Here is a 22,146-nt window from a genome sequence, read left to right as displayed (position 1 = left end):
TGTAACCTCTATATAAACCATCGTGATAATAATGACAACAAGTCTGTTCTGGAGTGGACGGAATATATTGTCTTTTATCTTCAGACAAGTGTGATAAGTTTGAGAAGACTGTAGAGAAGAAGCCATGTGTTAGCCAAACACGTTATCTAAATGACTCTTTAATAAACTGCGTTAAATGATATTTGCTATAACTTAAAAATTGTCAACAAAATTTGAGTGTATTTAATTCATTCACCCCTGAAGACACATTTGAACTCCTCCAATTCAAAGGTTGGAATAGTTCATTATGAAATATCAGGTGTGAATGAGTTAACATGTACTTTTCTAATAACTGTACCGAAAACCTCCAGGCGACCCTGATGTCCTTGGGCTGGAGGTTCTAAGTTGCAGTCGATATCAAACTATTTTCGAGAGCTGTCAGATTACTTGGAATACCACGATCAACTAAGTAACTGACTCAAGAACTTCCGGATAATCTTGTATACCATAGTTTCTCTATTATGTGTGCATGCTTAAGTTGGTCAATGTCGCGTGTTATCTAACAGTTGCCAAGATAGACCATGTCGTCTGGCGTATCGTAGTCTATTAAACAACGGAACATAGAGCGTTGAGATGACTAGGAATATTAACGTTCCTATGACAAGATTGATCAGAGCTGACCATACATAGATTTATTCATTTGTTTCGATTACACCAGTATAGAAAGAGTTTACATGGGTAAAATGCTTTGGGTATCTTTATCATGAAAACAAGGATAATAAAACACACTGAGGCCTGTTGATCCTACATGTTTCATCGTTTGGCCCTTGGAGTTCACGCTTCTTTACTCAACAAAACTGTATGTGCAAATAAAATAGGCGAAGTGTTTTTCTGGTTACAAAAGTAATTTATTGGAATGTTTTTCAATCATTTAAGTTTGTGAATTTAAAATTCAAACCCTGTTGTTATCACAAGCACAGGCATTTTTATGATACATTAATATAAAAGTTTTTTTTTTTTTTATTAAAATCTAGAACTGTATTCGTGCGAATTAATCATATCTACACTCAAAAGTGCAATATACCTACAGATTTATTTTACACTAGTTTTGGATATCATTAATCTGAGTTGATATTGACATTAATTAATGTCTTATGAATCCTTTCACTGGTTCTGGCTAGTCGTAAACAACCAACTATTGTGATACGATTAAGATACTAATTTCCATCACAAAATGTATTAATTTGAGGGATACATGTGTGACATGTCATGTACACATGTACACATGCTACGGATAACTCAAAATTACTTGCGGATGTCGGCCGTCGCTGATGTTTATTTCACACTGGTAGAAATTGACACGTACATGATTAAAATTTACATTATTCATAGTATTAGCAACATTTGGGGATTTCAGTGAAATCTGAGCGTTGTTTAGACTTTCTTAAGGATTTAAGATTTATGCTTACAATACGGTGCTATGCGTTGTGTATGGATGCCCGAAATTGAGATGCGATAAAGTCAAAAGCGAAAATCTTTAAACTACCAGGTTCCAACGTTAAACAATTTGACCAAGGAACGTGATGTTGCAGAAGATGTAAAAGAAATCCTAATGAAACTTTAAACTCACTGTCTTCAAAAACAGATCATATACCATCCTGATTAGTATCGTCCTATCCGCATTGCAAAACGTTACCCTTTAACATGCACGCTACTGTATTGCAGCTGTTTGACACTGTACCCTGTCAACACAACCCAAAGAACATCATCCTTGTCCACACCAACATCAAACATATTGTATATGTCTGTGTATATGAATGTCGCAGCGAGACAACAATTAATGTTATTCATAGGCATTTCAGTCAGGTCTTCTTCTGTACTGCTACATGTCGGCATTTGCATGCATGCCTATTTGGATGACTTATTAACTTAAACCCTTACTAATGTGACGAATTTGCATTCACTACTGTATTGCAATTGTTTGACACTGTACCCTTCCAACATAACCCAAAGAACATCTTCCGTGTCCACACCAACATCAAACGTATGGTGTATGCCTGTGTATATGACCCTGTGAAACTCTCCACTTCCACTGATGAGTAGGATAGAACCGCTGGAACAGTCTCCTAAGACAAGATTCCCAACCCTGCCATAGGTCGCCCCACAGATGTTTCCGATTTGGTGTTTCATAATCACTGGCGCTGGAAGCATGCGTCAATTACCAGAATATGCTCAATTTCATCCCCATCCTCACAATGGTAATTCATTTCTACGACGGCGATGTTCTGGGTGACAGGATACTCCGAGATCATGTGTGGGGAGCGTACTAATGGCTTCTCGGCTCCTTCAGACATTGTCGTTAACACTGTTTCGCCGTTTGTGGTAAACTTTGAGATGCGTTTGGCCATCCCCACAATGACATGGTTGTCGGCAGTAGTACATAAACACCTTGGATTCCAGCTGGTGCTGAATTTATTTGTGGGTCGTCCTGATACCAGTTCTATAATGTTGTTTTTCTCGTCACAGACCCACAGTGTGTTTGTTCTGGGTGACAGGCTAACGGCATTCATCCAGGTATTATGTTTGATTGTTTGTATTGCTGTACCCGTCCTATCTAGGAGAATTAACTTGTTACCAGAACCTGAACTCATCCACAAATGACCGCTAGCTGAAGGACAAAACTGATAGATTCCATCTGAATTTGAATAATGCCCTATCTCTTTGGTCTGAGGCAGCAACGTGTATTCCTGCTTTAACATTGTTGTTCCTTTTAATTGTTCTGACTCTTCCATCAAACGTTCTGACTCTTCCACCGAACGTTCTGACTCTTCCACCTCCACCGAACGTTCTGACTCTTCCACCGAACGTTCTGACTCTTCCACCGAACGTTCTGACTCTTTGAAGTTTTACGTCCATTTTCATCTTGTTCTGAGGTGGACATTTCTCCTGGAGCTGGTTTCAGATGACTCTCGGGATTTCTGTTTGAAGAGAATGAAGGTTGTTCAGGCATGGTAACACGAGTACCGTTAATCTTGTGCCATGCATCGTAAATTTCAATGTTAGAGCCACGCTGAAGTACTTCCCTACATTCTTGTATCCGTTGTTTTAACACGTTGCTGTACATTTCCAGGTCCTGTTTGTATTTTTGTAGGAGTTTCGTGTCATCTGTAAGCAAATCAGGATCTTTCTAATTCTTTTTTTGTTCCTTCATCTGGTTTGAAATTTGTTCGAACGTTCTGGCATTGTCTTTAAGTTGTAAATTAGTAGAAGTGACACTTTGAGTGATTTGTACAAGGTCAACTTCCTCGATTTTGTATATGCAGTTTATAATCTCTTGTATGTTTTGGGGAATGATTTCAGAAAGCTCACACATCGGGTGGCTTATGTGTAACCCGGATATTCATTGTTTACATACAAGTTACCTACAATTTGTACAGTACCGCTCCAATTGTCTCCCTTGTGGTGGATACATGTGGTCTGACCTTTGACACGAGAAGGAACCTGACCTTTGTACATCCAGTATGTCTACTTTTAAATGTAACATTTTCGGGTATAAATCCTGGCGGACCTGCAAATGTTTATGAAGACCTTGCAAGGCTTTGTCAATGCTCGCCTGAAAGCAGCATCAGATTACCAGGTCCGACCTTATTTCATAAACGAACAACTCGATCTGGTCCAACCGATTCAACCGTTCGGATCGCGATAAACGAATGTGACCCAGGTAAACAATACAAACTGCTCACTCAGTCATAGCTTGACAAAGGGACCAATCGGTCTTGAAACATTTCGACACGTTTAATACGAACATTGTTTGATATCACTACTGGAGGATTGAATCACTCACTTGGTACTTGCAATTGGATTTTGTATATTTCACTTTCACATTTCATCCAAACAGAATGAGGCAAAGCACACATTTACACAATTTCGTTTTGCTGTCGGATTGTAGAATAGATTTTGATTATCCCCTCTGATTAAACAGGCAGGTTATATATCTGCTTGTACCTGACCAGAATTTCGGGGTATTTTACCTCCACAAACGTGCCCGGTTGTACAAATGCTATCCCCTCCTTGTTGGGCGAGGTTGCCACAGACCTTACACACGACCGAGTCAGTCGATTGCGTTTGCAGTAAGGCAATCACAAATCATTTTTAAACACATATGATTCTGCAGTTTGTCGTTGTCCTCGTCAAGCCAGTAACGTGCATTTCGCATAACTTACCTTGTACTCACATAAACATTGTTTATATATATCACATCTCCAACACCCCATATAATTATAAAAACATCTAAGATTGCATGGCTGCAAACTGAACCGAATAGATCAAACTCAGTCGACCACACGAAAGTAAAGTAGGTCAGAGAGAAAGTTTGTATAGCTGATCTTACATCTCATATCCGGTCATTTAATCCACCACTGATGTGAGGTATGTATAAGGTTATTCAAACCATCGGGATAAAATATTGAGCAGGAGACCAGAGGCTTTGCCGAGGGTCTTTTGCTCAATATTTTATCCCGAGGGTTTGAATTTATATGTGTTTTTTACCTTTTTTTCACAGCGTCAGAAGTATGTAACAAGTGTATAATTAGCGTCACTGATTGCAAGTAAACAATTAATAAATTAGGGCTTTTATGTACCCTTCCTTCTGATTCAAAAATGGTTAATATTTAGTTAGATTCCAACGTTTTGGCCCCTACAGTCACCCAGTTTACTTGGTAAGTCTTGTATCAAGAATAGCACAGTAGACTGTGCACGGCACTGCTGTAATAACGCAGTATTAGCTTGTAGATTCAAAGTTCCGTTGGTTCTGTAGAACAAAGTTTTATAAGGGGTATGAGCCCCATAGCAGCCCTGTGACATATCTTATATAACGTAATGTAAAGCTATTGTGTTACGATATTCTAGGTTTTTTGCTCTTCATTATTTTGAAATACTACAAGAGTGACAGAGTTATCTCCTCCATTGGGTCATAAAGAGATAATCCTAATTCATTAAATGACAGGTATAGATCTAATGTATATATATATCCAGTGTTTAATTTTAACATATATTACATATATCATATATCACTGTACTATGTACACGCAACACGTACTTATACAGTTCACACGCTAAATGTATGTATACACATACAATGTACCACAACAAACTGTATTGTATGTGCATACCATGACTCGCTGTGTTTTACACACGTCATAATTCATTGTACAGTATGCTTACACCATAACTCATTCCATAGTATACATATATCATAATTTACTGAATTGTATTCACATACCATAACTCATTGTACTGTGCGCATACCACCATTCACTGCTATAAATAGAATTGAATACATATATCACAATACATCAAACTATAAAGATATGGTCGCCATCATGGCCTCGTTTGCTATTTTTGTGTGATATGAAGGCCCACGGATTTTTTTTATGTTAATTAGTGTGGACATTTTCAGTACAATACGGGTCTATGACGCAATGACTGTTTCAATAAAATATGAGTTGTATAGTCTTGGGTGTAAATAGGAGCTGAGTGTGTTAAGGAGGGGTATTGCGTGATACAGGAGTGAGAGTCATGAATGTTTCAAGATGATGGATAACAGTTCAGATTTTTGAAGATAATTCGTGCTCTCGTTTTGATTTTCCGATCATGAACTTTCCCTTTCTTGACAGTAAAATCCACGCGCCCATATTGCTGTTGACTCGGTCGGTATTCGAGAGTTTGGTGCAAATAACATAACTTCATGTCATCATGTTACAATTGAGGTCCACTGCTGACAGACAAAGTTACAACCACGGAATTAGATCTGATGTTAATTAAGACTATCATGTTACACGTTTTATGGCAGTCATCATGATCTTATAGGGAAAAAGACAAAAAGGCAAAAGACACTAGCCTTCCGGAACCCCTTGTCACATGTTCTTCAAGGGTCTCCACACCTTTGTTCATAATTTATCTAATTTTTATCGATTTTGCGTTCGAGCTATGGGTTTCTTGACACTTTGTTATTATTTTTTTGAACTACCTTCGCACCAACAAAAAAGTTTTATTCTACTGTTTAAAATCATAGCTATCATATATTGCCAGGGGGAACTTATTGAAAACTCCTGCTTAAATCCTGACATTTCAATCATTACTACATATTCATATATGTTTTCGCACAATTTGTATAATCAATAAAACGCACTGGTATACTTATCAATTGATTTTATATAAACTTTAAAATCGCTGTCGTTTAACTTCAAAACGAATAGGCCTACATATTTATCAGCAAATTGTTCAAGTGCCTACACACAATTTATGTCCCAGCTACGCAAACATATTTATGATTTCTTTAAGTTTTATCCATTTGAACACAAATGGAGGACGAATACAATTTCGGTTCAAGGGTGTCGAGTTTTAGGACATATGCAAGTCTATAAGCTGTACTGCACACGTTACCATATCATTTTGCACACGTTCAAACCTAATCTTTGTCAAATCAGCGTTTGTTCCACGCGGAGTTTGATCAGCCGGCGTGTAGTAGGACGGAGATTTCGGAGTTCAAAGGTGTCAGGAGGAAAAAAGAAAATGTCGGAAACTACAGGAAAGGTATAAGAAAATACTATGCATACGCGCATAAAATCCTTTAGTTTTTAGTGTATGCCTTTATCAATATATGTTCCGATTACAAGGGGTGTAGCAAAAGCACTGTCAACTTTTTGTTGACCCAGAAAATGACCGTGCCGGTACTCCGGTCACAGTAATAATCTGACGGCGCGGTCAGTTTCTGTGTTTATTATGCTAGAGTCAGTGTCATCTGGTTGTTTACCTCCAGTGACCTACTCTTATTGACATTGGGTGGGAGATAAAGTGATATTTTTTCTGTTTAAAAGTTACTTCCCTAGACTAATTCATGTTATATTTCCTGGTGCCTGTATTGTAAGACCATATATTATATGGCAAGGCACAGGCTTACACAACACTTGTCAGGCCTGTCCTTGAGTATGGGTTTAATGTTTGGGACACCAGTTTGCCAGATTTGCTACTGGGGATAACTACTCCAGATATCCTGGATGTGTGACAAGTATCGTACTGCCAGCTCAGAGCTGACTTGGGAACCACTCGAACATAGGACAGCTAGGAACAGTTGGTCATATTCTACAAAATTATCTACAACATTGTAGAAGTCCCTGTCCACCATCTCCTGACGGTCCGGACACGTGGATCCAATGCTTGTAACATCAAGCAAATCAGCACCAGGTTAATGCCTACAAGTATTCCTTCATCCAAACACAATAAGAGATGGGATACAATCCCTCGTAATATCTTTAACAATATTAATTGTAAATGAATTTTAGCTGTTCTCCCACCTGGTACTGGAGTACATAGACACTCTGCTAAGAGTAAGTTCCATTTGGGAAGAAGAATATATAAATTTGTGTAGAAATCTTCATGGCTTTTTTGGGGGAAGACCCCAAAGTTATGTTTGGTTTTATTTTGTTGAATTTCTAATTATAACGTTCATTGAACAGCAAACAAATTTGGGATGGTTGGAAAACAGGAAACGTCGTTATAGTAGTTTTGCCTGAATTAGGCATCATTCTTCACAAAAAAAAGTTAACATTTATTGCACCAATACAATTTTTGAAAATATTTTGATGAAAGTTTGTTCTTGCCATTTAAGGTCATTGAATGCAAAGCTGCCGTGGCATGGCAGGCCAAGCAGCCAATGGTAATTGAGGACATTCAGGTGGCGCCACCTAGGGCAGGTGAAATAAGAATCAAGGTAATAAGTAACTCCTTTGAATAATGTCCTGTTTTGAAACCTTTATATGCATGTCTATAAAACATAGTTAGGATGTTAAAGTAAGTAATCCATGAAGTGAATCTATCATTTTATTTTTCAGGAGCTATTATTTATAATCATGACATTATTGATGATATGATAGATACACAAATTCTAACATAAAACAAGTAGAAAGTTGATAAAACGTAAGGCTCAGATATAATTTAAACACACTGTAGACTAGTCCGAATTATTTTTGATGTTTTATCAACTTTTTTTATATCGGTCTGTCGTCGATTAACCGACGACAGACCAATATAAAAACAGCCAATACAACGTCAGAATAATTCGGACTAGCTGTAGACATGATAATACTTTATTGAAGAGTATTATTATGTATTTGTTACAGCATGTTTCCACTTTGGGTTGAATTAAAAATGGTTGCATAGCAAATGTTTGACTTAAACTTTCTTATTGCTTTCAGAGAAAATATGTAACTATGATGTTAATTTAAGTTTGTAACTTTTCAAAATATGGAGTTTAGTTGGTGTCATGTAATGTCTATGGTTGAGTTAGCCAGCATCCACAATTGATGAATACTTCAACTTCAATTGAAGGCCGGAGATTTTCCTGGCATATCTGCTAATTGTTCTCAATCCTATTGAACAGCAGGTCTACACCAAACCACACTTATGGAGTTTTGAACAACAGATATAGTACGTCATGCAAGCGGGGGATATATATTCCATGATGTTACCGACTGGGAACTGACTTTTGTCACAGCTGTTACTACTTTAAGTTTAAGCTGTTAATATTTAGGTGTAACCAGTTTTCTTGCCGAGTTAGGAATCTCAATGTTACGGCACTATAATAATAATAAACTGGTTTTTTTTGCTCAGTTTTACTGCAGAATACAGGCTGTTTCCCTAAGCTAAAAGTGCCTTATTTTCCCAAAATGACCAAAAACAGAGGGATGTATTCCCAAACTCAATACAAATAATGCTATATTGTCCCAATTAATAAAGGAACAGGCTATTGTAAAATTTAGGTAACAAAAACACTGAATAATGATATATTTTCATATTTATAGTGTAGAATACAACTTTATTCTCCTTCACAATACAATGTATAGAGAAACCTATTTACGATACAATGAATCCTTTTCGGAAGCATTTTGTATATATAAGTGTGAAAGGTATAGCTAGTGGGCGCGGGTTTATTTATTAGGATTTACCCCCTTTTTCACTGGGATAAATTAGGCTTTTGAGTGTAATATTTGTATTATAAATGTTGTCTCAGTTTAAAATGTATCAGTATGTGAAGGAGAGTGGTGTACAAGTAGGAGTGAGGTACCTGTAGATGTACCTGTAATACATCTGCATTTAGTGAGTATACTGATATTATATAGGACAAATGATGTACTTCTGATATAAATTTTGCATCACTGTATGATATTTATGGGTGCAGTGCCTTAATATTTGTGAATTTACATATATGTGACACAGTTAATTAGTTTCCTATTTACTTGATATGGACTTTAATTTCTGGAACCAATTAATATCGTCTTTATATACATTTGGCACTGCACCCATTTTCTTGTGAATAATGTTGATTTCTATAATAAATGTTAACTGGCCTTTTTTGTCTGGTTTTGTTATGGGCGGTTGGGTTGATAATTCTGATAGTACTTTAGACGTTGACATACCTCTATTGTCGGCCATCTTGTCAAGTGCGGCGTATGGGTCCATGGTTACTTGAAATCAGCCAAATTAGACGAACTGTTCGTAAGGTTCACAAAATTTTCTCTACGTGTAAGTCCAGTTTTAGATGAAAAGAAACATGTTGCCAAATTTCGCCATCTTGTAAAACATTTGGATTGAGGAAATTTGCTAAATTTGTCCCTCTCCATCTCTGTACGTGTTACCTGTACGGAACACTACTCACTATCCAATTTATAGTGTAGACTACAAGATACCAGAGCATTTCATGTCAGGGTTCAATTTCAAGGTCATGATACAATTTGCAGGTCAATTTCATTACTTGTATCAAATTTCATGCTGTCAAAGTCAATATCTGACAGCGTCCAGTTTCAAAGTCCATTTTAAAAGTCAATATTGAAATAATGAGATTTTGAGGTCAATTATTCAGTGTTATGGTCAATGTCAAAATCAGATTTTCAGATCAAGAGTTTATACAGTTTCCAAGTCAATAATGAATAATATAAAGTTCTCCATTTTGTTATCAAATTTAACTTTTAGATCAATGTCCGTAACCATTTAGGTGTCTTATTCATAAACAGGATCTATTGAATATCAGGTCGTAGTTGTGGGAACCTTATAACGTAAGAAATATTTTTACTTTAGCTTTTTCAGTTTGGCAAGCATGGCTGTAGTTACGGTATTAAAGGAAATGCTTCAGAAAACTCAGCACTGCAATTCCTATAGAGAATCTTGTTCAGCAATGCTTGCCTGTGCAAAATCTTCAGTTAAGGAATTTCCTTTCAAAATTAAATATGAAACATTTGTTTTAGGTTTTGCACACTGGTGTGTGTCACACTGACGCCTACGTCCTTGACGGGTTTGATCCAGAGGGCATATTTCCTGTTGTCCTGGGCCATGAGGGTGGGGGTATTGTAGAGAGTGTGGGCGAGGGTGTCACCAGTGTACAGACAGGTAGGTAGTATTGTGACTACATTTCAAGATGGGTTATAATGGCAAGGGTGTGAGGAAGTTCTAGGGTAAAGTGTTGAAATTTTAGATAGCAACAGCACCCAAAGTTTTAAAGTTTCTGGATTTGATTTTAGTATTACTGTATCAACAAAAATGCATTATTTGTGTAACTGACATAATTCAAACAGCAAAAAAATGCATGTCTGCACAAGTATACTTAATATTTATTACTTTTTCAATTTTTGTTTCTGTTTTTTAGGTGACCATGTTATTCCGCTGTACATACCTCAATGCTACGAATGTAAATTCTGCAAAAGTCCGAAGACAAACTTATGTGGCAAGATCAGGTACTCCTGCTCAGAAAATGTTAGGAATTAACATCCTCCCATTGTCATTCAGAGTGAATCTCCATAGTATTTATTGAGAGTATCATGTTTAACTCATTCACCCCTGAAGACACTTTTGAACTCTTTCAATTCAAAGGTTGGAATATATCATTATGAAATTTCAGGGGTGAACGAGTTAAGTGCACACAGACCTGTGTGATAAGAGTCAGCTCTTTCAAAAAGCAGCTGTACTTTGGAAGTAAGAGGTTTCTTTCTAAATTTGAGCACCCGAGTTAGCTTGAAAAACACAAAAATAATCATTATTGGCAAAATGTTCTGCTGGAAAAAAAACAACGGTATAGTGTATCAATAATCAGAAACCTTTTTAAAGATTTTTTTTTTATTGATGCCAAAATTGATAAGACAATTCATTGGTTAACATTCACAGATGACACAGTAAAAAAAATGGGCTGAACAGGTATAATTCTTCATATGAACTATAGTTCACTAAACAATTGAGAGGTAATTTACAACTGGCCTAATTAAAAGGCTTTTAGTACCATTTAATGACTATTCAGTTTTCAATTAAAAGAACTTTGGATTTATAGATTCAAAGACTCCAGGTACTTGATACATGTTGGTTTGTTTAATTTGGTTATGGTAGTAAATCAAAAACTTATTGGATAGAGTAAGTATGAAATGACATTTTGAATCTTTTACAGGTCCACGCAGGGTGCTGGTTTGATGCCAGATGGGACATCACGCTTCACATGCAAGGGAAAGCAACTGTTCCATTTCATGGGCTGTAGTTCCTTCAGTCAGTATACAGTGGTAGCCGAGATCTCCGTCTGTAAGGTATGATGCGTAGATTTGATAGAAATCTTTGACTTTGCAGTTAGATTGACAAATCACAGTAGAATGTAACAACCAGTATTATTTTATTTGACTTATTAAACAGACACCCCTTCTCCCGCAAGTGCTTCTGTCTGCTTTTCTGAAAAAATGACCAACTTAATTTTCCTGCTTTTAAAATTTTGTTGTTTTCCCTTTCATTGCTCAGGATTATTGAAGGTAGATTAACCATTTTGTTTTATTCGACTGTTGTCTACTTCGATTTGAATTCTTCTAGTCAATTAACAAGAATAAAAACCATTATATGAATGGACTATAAACAAACTAAGAACATATTTCCAAAAGAGTAGAAAAAAATATGGTATACCTTCAATTTAACGATCAGTGGAAAACTTCAAGGAAACTTGTCCAGTAACACTGATGTTCCTAATGTGGCGGCACTTAATGACAGCAAGATGGTCACAATCGATCAAACAGCATTTTCACCCCTGCAGGTGGGGGATCGGGAAAGGAATACACATGCTGTTACCTACTGCATGTATCGTAGGAGGCAACTAATGCAGGAACCCCCTGCAGAATTGGGGATTTGTTTTGGCGTCATCTATTTGGGGACACGAAAGTGACCAAAATAAATCTGCTGAGCCCATTGGGAACTTTCTCTCTCTTTACTAATTCTAATTACCTTTTATTTCATAACGCCTTCTTGTCAACACCTCACGTTTGGCCTTAATGTTGAGTGGTCGCCCAAAGTGAGGAAGGCAATATGTTCTGTTCCCAGACCGGGACATACCAAAGTCCTTAAAAATGGTAGTTGTTATTCCCTGCTACTCGTTCAGCATTTAGGGGAATGGCAACAACTGGTTTACCCGTTGTCAGTATAATGTGACTGGTCAAAATGCTGTGCTGGGTGCCTTCGACAAGGTATTTCAGTGAGATAGCACTATAAAGTTGGCATCAGATCCTTGCTATCACAAGGAGGCAAGCACGCCAACATACCCTGTCTCCTGCATACACACACGCATACACTACACACATGGAGGCACGTCCCTAAATGACCTTAGCTGTTAATAAACAAAATTAAACCAAATCAAACTAATCAAACAGCATTTTGATGGGCTTTTGATTGTGATGTCATAATATAATGCTGTCACCTGATTGTGACGTCATAATAATAAAAGACACTAAGGGCTGTTCCAGAAAAAAAGACATCCCGCCCTGGGACGGCAAACTTTTTTTGTTAACGTGGGTGGTTGAACATTGAATAAAATCGTAGTTATTGGTTGTTGTTGTTGTATTTTCGTTTCTGTGGGTCGTTGTACGTTGGAGAAATAAAAAAAAATATTTAAAAAATAAATAAAACCTGATTAATTAATTTACATGGTGGTGTGATATGAAAATATCTGGTTGAAGCTCGAATGTAGATTTGCGTTATTGAAATACGTGCTGAAACTTTGGCAGCGTGACATTACTGTATCGCTTGCAAGTCGCTTCCGGTATGTGGGTCAAGGGATGCAACTCCTATGATAAAAAAAATCAATCTTGATAGAGGGCGCTGTTATCACTCTTCACAAAAATGGCTGCCCATTCGCGTGGTTGGAGCCCGGAAGATGTGGGAAGATGGATGGCGAGGCATGGTTTAGGCCAATTTTCCGCCTCGTTTATCGCATTCTCTATGTATATAATATATAGCAAAAGCACAAAAAGAATACAACACATATATATATATTAAACTAAATTTTAGTTTATTTATATCAAATGATAGTAAAACAACGGTAATTATTTAATTTAATAGTATATGGGTATAAATTAACTATTTAAATAACATGGTATGTGGGTACTACTTTTTTTTTCCCTTTTTTTTAAACTAAAAAACAATTGTGGGTCGTTGGTATGGAACAAAATTCGTAATTACGGGTGGTAGGGGTCAGCTGATTATTGAAGTTATGGGTGGTAGGGGTCTGGAAAAAGTGCCGGCCCAGGGGGGGATGTCTTTTTTTCTGGAACAGCCCTAAGGACTAAACCTGAATTGATCAAATGGTGAGAGGCACACTTGGGGATTTCATGGGTGATGGGGTCCCTGATAAAATGCCATCCACCCCTCTGATGTGGTAAGTTCTGAAGCAGCCCAGGTGTACCCATGTGGGACACACGTATCTTACAGTTCTAGAGTTTTGAGAAAATATAAGACTGGTTGGGTGTTTTCGATCAGGTTGTTCCTGAAGCTCCGCTGGAGAAAGTCTGTTTGCTGGGATGTGGTATCTCCACAGGGTACGGAGCGGCTCTCAACACTGCTAAGGTACGCAATCACTTACTACTATACCGAACTAATCATCATTAACTTCAGCAAATTAAAACTTTAAAAGTTTATTCGAAAGTCATACATTATTAATGCATTCACCCCTGAAATTTCTTAATGAACTGCTCCAACCTTTGAATTGGAAGAGTTAATTCAAATGTGTCTTCAGGGGTGAATGAGTTTAACCACATAGTCCAATTTTGTTCAACTAGAGACGTTTTCTGTATGAATATATATCATTGTTTTCGTATCAATAAATGAAGTAACAGTGTTCCTGTGCTCCAGGTTATCTTTCTGTATATATACATGTATTTATTTGGTGTCAATAAATGAAGTACTAGTGTTCCTGTGCTCCAGGTTATCTTTCTGTATATATATATTTATTGTGTTGGTGTCAATAAATGAAGTAATAGTGTTCCTGTACTGCAGGTGGAGCCAGGTTCTACCTGTGCTGTTTGGGGGCTAGGAGCCGTCGGATTAGCTGTTATTATGGGCTGTAAGAAGGCTGGTGCTGGACGCATCATTGGCATTGACATCAAGGAATCAAAGTTTGAGTTGGGTAAGTTGGTGTTCATAAACAGGCAGTTCATAATCTGATAAAGATATGGTGTCTGTAATGAAGTTTCTTTCAATACAGCTTGAAAATATGCAAAATTAACATACAAGAGACACCATTGGCAATTAAATATGGGGAAATTACATTGTTTCTGTTGTTGAGAAACAGGTTGATTTACATGTAATTTTTACCAAGATCTGTAACTTTTCCACTGGCGTGATTTCCTCCCCTTGTTTGGTTTTAAATGTTTGTTGAACAACATACATTGTTAAAAACAGATTTTTAGGTAACATAAGTTGAAAACTCATGTGACCTACTGCAACTGTGTTTTGGTGTGCAATTGTCAACAATTCACGTTTTGAATTTTTTCTCCAAAAAACCTATCGTGTAAAAGCATATATTTTCGTTGGGGTTAAATTTCGTTGTTTTTATATGGGGATAAATTTGTTGGGATTATATTTCATGGAATCAATATTTTAAAATCCTGTCATTTTTCTGGTAAGTAAGAAGTTAAAATTGACAGGCGTGACGACACAGTACAGCTAAATATGGTACAGGTAAGACCAGGCGAGATTTACTCACTCGATAGGTAACGGTCAAATCCATCCTGTTCTATAGCTTATAACAAACAAAAAATACAAGACGGGGTAGAGATCAAGAAAGTTTCAGCTGATTTGCAAATCATTGTTTTCAAACAATTGTGGGTCTCAACCCCTAAACAGAGTATCAAGTCTTGGAATGGGAAAGATACATTTCTGGAATACCTGAATACTTGTTACAGAAATCATTGTGAAAAATTACAACTTGACACATGTACCAATATTTATCATTCAGGTAAGAAGTTTGGAATGACGGAAGGTCTGAACCCTAAGAATCATGAGAAGCCAATCCAACAGGTGATCGGAGACATGACTGATGGAGGATGTGATTATACCTTCGAGTGTATCGGCAATGTTGGAACCATGGTGAGTGTTGCAGGGTCCAAACAATAGGAATAAATGCTGTTTGAATTGTCTGTACTGAAGGAATTCTAGCTTGTTAAACAAGATCTTTTATGTGGTGGATTTTCAAATTTCTTAGCTTTGTCAGTACATAAGCTGATCATGAAGACACTTGAAAATATTTACTTACCTATTTCAAAACAACAAACAGGGAAACATGTGTAAATGTTATGATATACTTAATTTATGGAAGTTTGGAGAAAATATATCCACAAACTTTGTATTTCCATTGAAACATTTGTTGCTTATCTGCCCATGCCATATTTTTAACCAACAGAGGGCAGCACTGGAGTCATGTCACAAGGGATGGGGTGTGTCAACCATTATCGGTGTCGCAGCAGCCGGCCAAGAGATCTCCACGCGGCCATTCCAGTTGGTCACAGGTCGTGTGTGGAAAGGATCAGCATTTGGAGGTGAGGATTACCTCCCTTGGTCTACTTGGCAAGACTTTGGTTTAGCATTGAAGTTGTTTAATCACTGTGTAAATGTACACCAACATACCATTTATAGAGAAGTTAATCTATCCTTGGTCAAGTGGTGCAATGGATAGCGCAACAAGAGTGGTTAATATATAAGTTGAAATAACTCGTTTCATAATTGCTGTAAAATAAACAAAGTTTGTATTTTTTATCACTCCTTAAAATTGATATTGTGGTTCAGCATTTCCCACTACTTGCATATGATATAAACATAAATTCGAAAAGCAGTTTCAGCCACAAAAATGACATTTTACTTCAATCTTTCTCGAACAGCCTCATCAAACACTGGTTCTAAGCCTGTGAATGTAGGAATATTTTGTTGAGTTCTGTCTGATAAAGAGAGATGTGAGGTCTAAGGATGTTGGTGGAGAAGTAGTTGTCCCTAAACCAACAAAAGAAAATGAAAAGGGTAAAATTTCTTCAGTGTAAAAGACATGTTCCCCAATCTCTATCCAGGCTGGAAGAGCCGAGAGAGCGTGCCGAAACTGGTCCAGGAATATATGAACAAAGAGATGATGGTGGACGAGTTTGTTAGTCACAGCCTTCCTCTGACAGAGATCAACAAATCGTTTGACCTCATGCACGCAGGTGAAAGGTGGGTCAGCATCTCATGGTTCTTCACTGAATACTGTATGCCCAGAAAGTTTTGCTCCATCTTTTTCGTCCTCCGCAACAAGGACGAACTTATCCTGAAAGTGAACACTGGTTCACAGCATACCATATATAGTTATAATTATGCATCTAGAGTGAAAGTGAACACTGGTACACAGCATACCATATATAGTTACAATTATGTATCTAGAGTGAAAGTGAACACTGGTACGCAGCATACCATATATAGTTATAATTATGTATCTTGAGTGAAAGTGAACACTGGTACACAGCATACCATATATAATTATAATTACGTATCTAGGGTGAAAGTGAACACTGGTACACAGCATACCATATACAGTTATAATTACGTATCTAGAGTGAAAGTGAACACTGGTACACAGCATCCCATATATAGTTATAATTATGTATCTAGAGTGAAAGTGAACACTGGTACATATAGTTATAATTATGTATCTAGAGTGAAAGTGAACACTGGTACACAACATACCATATATAGTTAAAATTACGTATCTAGAGTGAAAGTGAACACTGGTACACAGCATACAATATATAGTTATAATTACGTATCTAGAGTGAAAGGGAACACTGGTACACAGCATACCATATATAGTTACAATTATGTATCTAGAGTGAAAGTGAACACTGGTACGCAGCATACCATATATAGTTATAATTATGTATCTAGAGGGAAAGTGAACACTGGTACACAGCATACCATATACAGGTATAATTACGTATCTAGAGTGAAAGTGAACACTGGTACACAACATACCATATATAGTTAAAATTACGTATCTAGAGTGAAAGTGAACACTGGTACACAACATACCATATATAGTTAAAATTACGTATCTAGAGTGAAAGTGAACACTGGTACACAACATACCATATATAGTTAAAATTACGTATCTAGAGTGAAAGTGAACACTGGTACACAACATACCATATATAGTTAAAATTACGTATCTAGAGTGAAAGTGAACACTGGTACACAGCATCCCATATATAGTTATAATTATGTATCTAGAGTGAAAGGGAACACTGGTACACAGCATACCACATATAGTTATAATTATGTATCTAGAGTGAAAGTGAACACTCCCACACAGCATACCATATATAGTTATAATTATGTATCTAGAGGGAAAGTGAACACTGGTATACAGCATACCATATATAGTTATAATTATGTATCTAGAGGGAAAGTGAACACTGGTATACAGCATACCATATATAGTTATAATTATGTATCTAGAGGGAAAGTGAACACTGGTACACAGCATACCATATTTAGTTATAATTATGTATCTAGAGGGAAAGTGAACACTGGTACACAGCATACCATATTTAGTTATAATTATGTATCTAGAGGGAAAGTGAACACTGGTACACAGCATACCATATACAGCTATAATTACGTATCTAGAGTGAAAGTGAACACTGGTACACAACATACCATATATAGTTAAAATTACGTATCTAGAGTGAAAGTGAACACTGGTACACAGCATAGCATATATAGTTATAATTATGTATCTAGAGTGAAAGGGAACACTGGTACACAGCATACCATATATAGTTATAATTACGTATCTAGAGTGAAATTTACACTGGATATTTATTTGACGGGTGAAAGTTTTCCAGTATTCAGTAATTTCAAAATAGATTTTGAGTGTTTGCAAGTACCCCAGTTTTAACTCCCTAAATTTTGGCATCTGACATTGTGTAATACGGAAACTGAACGAAGACAAACAAAATATTTGACATGAATATTTGGTAGTGACTTTCCCAGACTCTGAAATTTCCGGCCTTACCATCCCAAAACTTGACATACATGTAGGCACATCCTTAAATGACCATAGATGTTAATATGATGTTTAACTCTATAAAACCAGACCAAACACAAAACTTGAGAATCTTTGAGAGAGACTAACTTAGGAGTATCTTGTTTCAAAAGCCATGTTGCCTGAGAACTTTATCTTTTAACCCTCCATGTACTGTTGTCTAGCATACTGGACAAAGTATTTTGAAACCAAGTGGTCACTCTTTGTAAAAAAGATGGAACGTATTTGTGAAATGAAACTTAAAAATACATGATCATTACAAATTTTAGGAGAAATATAAATGGGTAAAATATTAAGAATTTTACATAAAAGTAGTTCTTTATGAGAATGGATCCAGAGAGAAGATTTACATGAATAGATTGATAACAAAATGGAACTCGAAAATGATAGATAGTACAGAACGATTCTGTGATAGGCCAGCCTTCACCAGGTTGTTCTAGATCAAGTTGACCACAGTGATCATGAAGTGTCTCCCATGGGGCTGGACATTGAAGTTTGCAGGCAAAATTCTGTACCAAAATATGATGTTGTTTTCCCTGTTCTTTTTGTTACAGCATTCGAAGTGTTTTAGACCTGCACTGAGGAAACACCTCTAGTCAATTACCGCTCACAGCCAAGGGCCGACACTGCTGTTGATTTTAACTGTTGGACACAGTAACAGCTACTGATGGCTGCTAATATCAAGATCGATTTATTGTTCCGTGAATCTGTAATTATTGCTAATCAGTACAATGTTTTATTATAATGATTAATGATGATGATTTTTACTTTGAATACCTGTATGGTGGTAGTGTAGTACTTGTGGATTGGTTGGCTGGCTATTGTCTGCAATGATTTTTGAATCAATATGTTTGAGAGTAAGAACACTGTAATCTTTAGTCGTGGGAAGCAAAAATATCTCTGATCAGTGGTTAGCACATTCATTTTAAAATTAAATACAGAATTTTCTCCCATTTCATATTAAATTTGTTTTCTAACCACACATCAATCAATTCGGTCAAAAACTGTTGCAAATCTTACTGTTTTCTTTTGTTTCAAAATATCTTTTATCCTGATGTTCAAAAAGGAATATTGAAGAGAGAAAAAATGCAAAATGTTTGATGATTAAAAAAACAAGAGTGCATTTTTGAACTTAAGTGATTTGGTTGAAACTGTATATAGTAACAAAGGTTTGTGCGTTTCAAATTCAACAGGGTATATAATTATATCAAAATGGTGTTTTTTGTGACTTGATGCTTGTTCAGTGCCATGTAATTATAATGTACTAGAAATTTTAATGCAAAGTACGCAAATGTTTCATTGGTGATGTGCTATATGTGTATAGCTTGCACAATAAATTATTATAATGTTTTTTCAAAGCTTTGCCTAGCTTTTCTTACTTAAGCAGGACCAGAAACATTCCCCCAGTTACATGTGTGTGTGTATGATGACTTACAGAACGAATGTCACTTATCTAAGGTTGTGTGATAAGTGGAGGGACTCACACAAAACAAAGCTAGCCTGTAATACACCAACTGAAGGTTGTCGTACAGCAGTACATGTAGTTACATTATACATTGGGCTTCATTGCTTGATGTGTTGTATCCAAATTTGCATTAATGGCTTTCTGCAAAAGTTTTGTTTAATTTTTATTTCCATCATTCAAAACTTTCAGGGGAGACTAATTTCCAGTGCCCAGTTGTTCAAAAGATGATGAGCTTATCACTGTTTAACGACATTTTTCAATCTCTAATAATTTGGTTAACATACAGGGTAAAAACTCATAATTTTGTATGTAATTTTGCTCTACTTAAATATTTTCTGTATGGAAATGTTTCACGCAAGTAAATGTTTTTTTTATAAATATACAAACAATAAAATTTGCACTAATCACCTTTTGAACATCTGGGCCTAGGTTTTTTAACCAGCAAGAAAATTTCTGATTTCGTTAAATATATTTAATGTCTTAAGTTAAATATATTTAATGTCTTAAAATATTAAAATTGATTCATTTATATGTAACAATTTTACTGTTGGGGCAGTTGAAAACATGAAGCATTTACAAAGCATTTGTTATGGTGTTGATGACACCACACGGGCATTATTGTACATCTTGTTTGAATCTTCGGGTCAGAAACTTGCCAATTTATGTTTTCTATCTCCGAGTTTACATGAACAACAACAAATTTGTTCTGTGGGTCAGTGCATCATGCCTGCCACAACTGTCAATTAGAAATAGTACTGGATATTTACATTATATAGGCGACTTGTAAAGGTTTTTGCCAGTATTGAAACATTTTTTATTTGCAATTGTTAGTAATTACCTCCCGATGCTGACGATTTAATGTTTGCTCTTTTGAAGCTTTAACCAAACATTGGATTATTTTTGTTGTTGATTATTAATTTAGTTTCCTTGATTTAAACCTCTTGGGGGTTGTCCTCGATGTTCAGCCTGCAGACAGTGAATGTGATTATGTACTAATTTACAGGTATATTGTGGCCAAAAATTAATTATATTAGCTTGACCAGGGAAAAGGTGCTAACACATTTTTACTTATGACGAGTTGTGCATGTACCTTGCTCTTACAATAATACAATATGATAATAACACCATTAAATTTATTTTACATGACTGGCACAATTGTATTTTTCAAAACGGAATAAAAATTTAAATTATTTTCCGTGAGTACTGTTGTTTTACATCCATGCTTGACACTCTTGAACCCAGGGGTCTGTTGGTTTATGCGGAACAAAGCTTCAGCAGGCCTTGCAAGGCTTGGTCAAAACGGTACAGATGTAACAATAGGCCTTAATTAAGGGCCTGTATCGTTCGTCTCTATCAAACAAAATGGGTCAGTTTGGTTTGGTTTGGTTTATGTTTAACGTCCTATTAACAGCTTGGTCATTTAAGGACAGCCTCCCGTGTGCAAGATGCATGCGTGTAGTGTATGCATGTGTTTTGGGAGGCTGGGATATGTTAGTGTTTGTCTCCTTGTGATAGCGCGGATCTGATGCCGACTTTATAGTGCTACCTCACTGAAACATACTGCCGAAGACACCCAGCAGAATACCCCCAACCGGTCACATTATACTGACAACGGGCGAACCAGTCTTCCCACTCCTAAATTGCTGAGCGTTAAGAAGGAGTAGAAACTACCATTTTTACAGACTCTTGTATGTCTCGGCCAGGGGACGGAACCAAAAGCATTCCTCACAGGGGCGAACGCTCAACTAAAGGCCAAAAGTGAGGCATTGTCAAGTGAGACACTAGGTAGAAGAAAGTTTTTTAGAAATAAGAGAAAAGATAAAATCCCAAATTTAGTTCCCTCTTACGATCATGCAATGGGGGCAGCAGGTACAATTCCTATGCCCAACCTGCAGGGATAAAAATTGGTCAGATTTAACATATCTAACACTACAGTACCTTTACTCTTATTGAGTCTTTGTTGGAAGATTTTAACAGGAATGATCACCCTGAAAGTTTGTATATGTTATATAAGGTAAAGGGTACCACTGCATCCCTTGTAATCGAGAAGAATAGTTCCTCTCCAAGATTCTTTTGACTCTTGAGTATTCTCCCTTCTTATTTTAACAAATATTTCATAATCGTGACAATATAGTTTATTTTGTTGGTACACTTTACCTTAAATGAACAAACTTGATTTCCACTCACTTGGCCCTTGTCTATTTTAACGAACTTGAAAGTCCTTTATCTCGGCGTGCTGCTAGCTTAGTTATATAATTAGGATCATTAACCACATAGTATGCTGGCCTGT

General features: G+C 36.5%; 1 protein-coding gene across 1 annotated transcript; it reads left to right on the top strand.

Moving 5' to 3' along the window:
- The first annotated feature begins 6,459 nt into the window (after nt 1–6,459).
- On the top strand, nt 6,460–21,027 carry LOC110465605 (alcohol dehydrogenase class-3-like). The gene is made up of 11 exons (XM_021521545.1): nt 6,460–6,573; nt 7,649–7,750; nt 10,281–10,422; nt 10,679–10,766; nt 11,468–11,600; nt 13,807–13,893; nt 14,323–14,452; nt 15,284–15,414; nt 15,728–15,863; nt 16,386–16,524; nt 18,946–21,027. Exons 1-11 carry the CDS (start codon nt 6,553–6,555, stop codon nt 18,971–18,973), a joined length of 1,137 nt encoding a protein of 378 aa, XP_021377220.1. The 5' UTR covers nt 6,460–6,552; the 3' UTR covers nt 18,974–21,027.
- The last annotated feature ends 1,119 nt before the right edge of the window (nt 21,028–22,146 follow it).

Source organism: Mizuhopecten yessoensis, unplaced genomic scaffold, assembly GCF_002113885.1.
Source record: "Mizuhopecten yessoensis strain PY_sf001 unplaced genomic scaffold, ASM211388v2 scaffold11093, whole genome shotgun sequence".
Lineage (NCBI taxonomy): Eukaryota > Metazoa > Mollusca > Bivalvia > Pectinida > Pectinidae > Mizuhopecten > Mizuhopecten yessoensis.
This window is presented reverse-complemented; position numbering and strand designations above follow the sequence as displayed.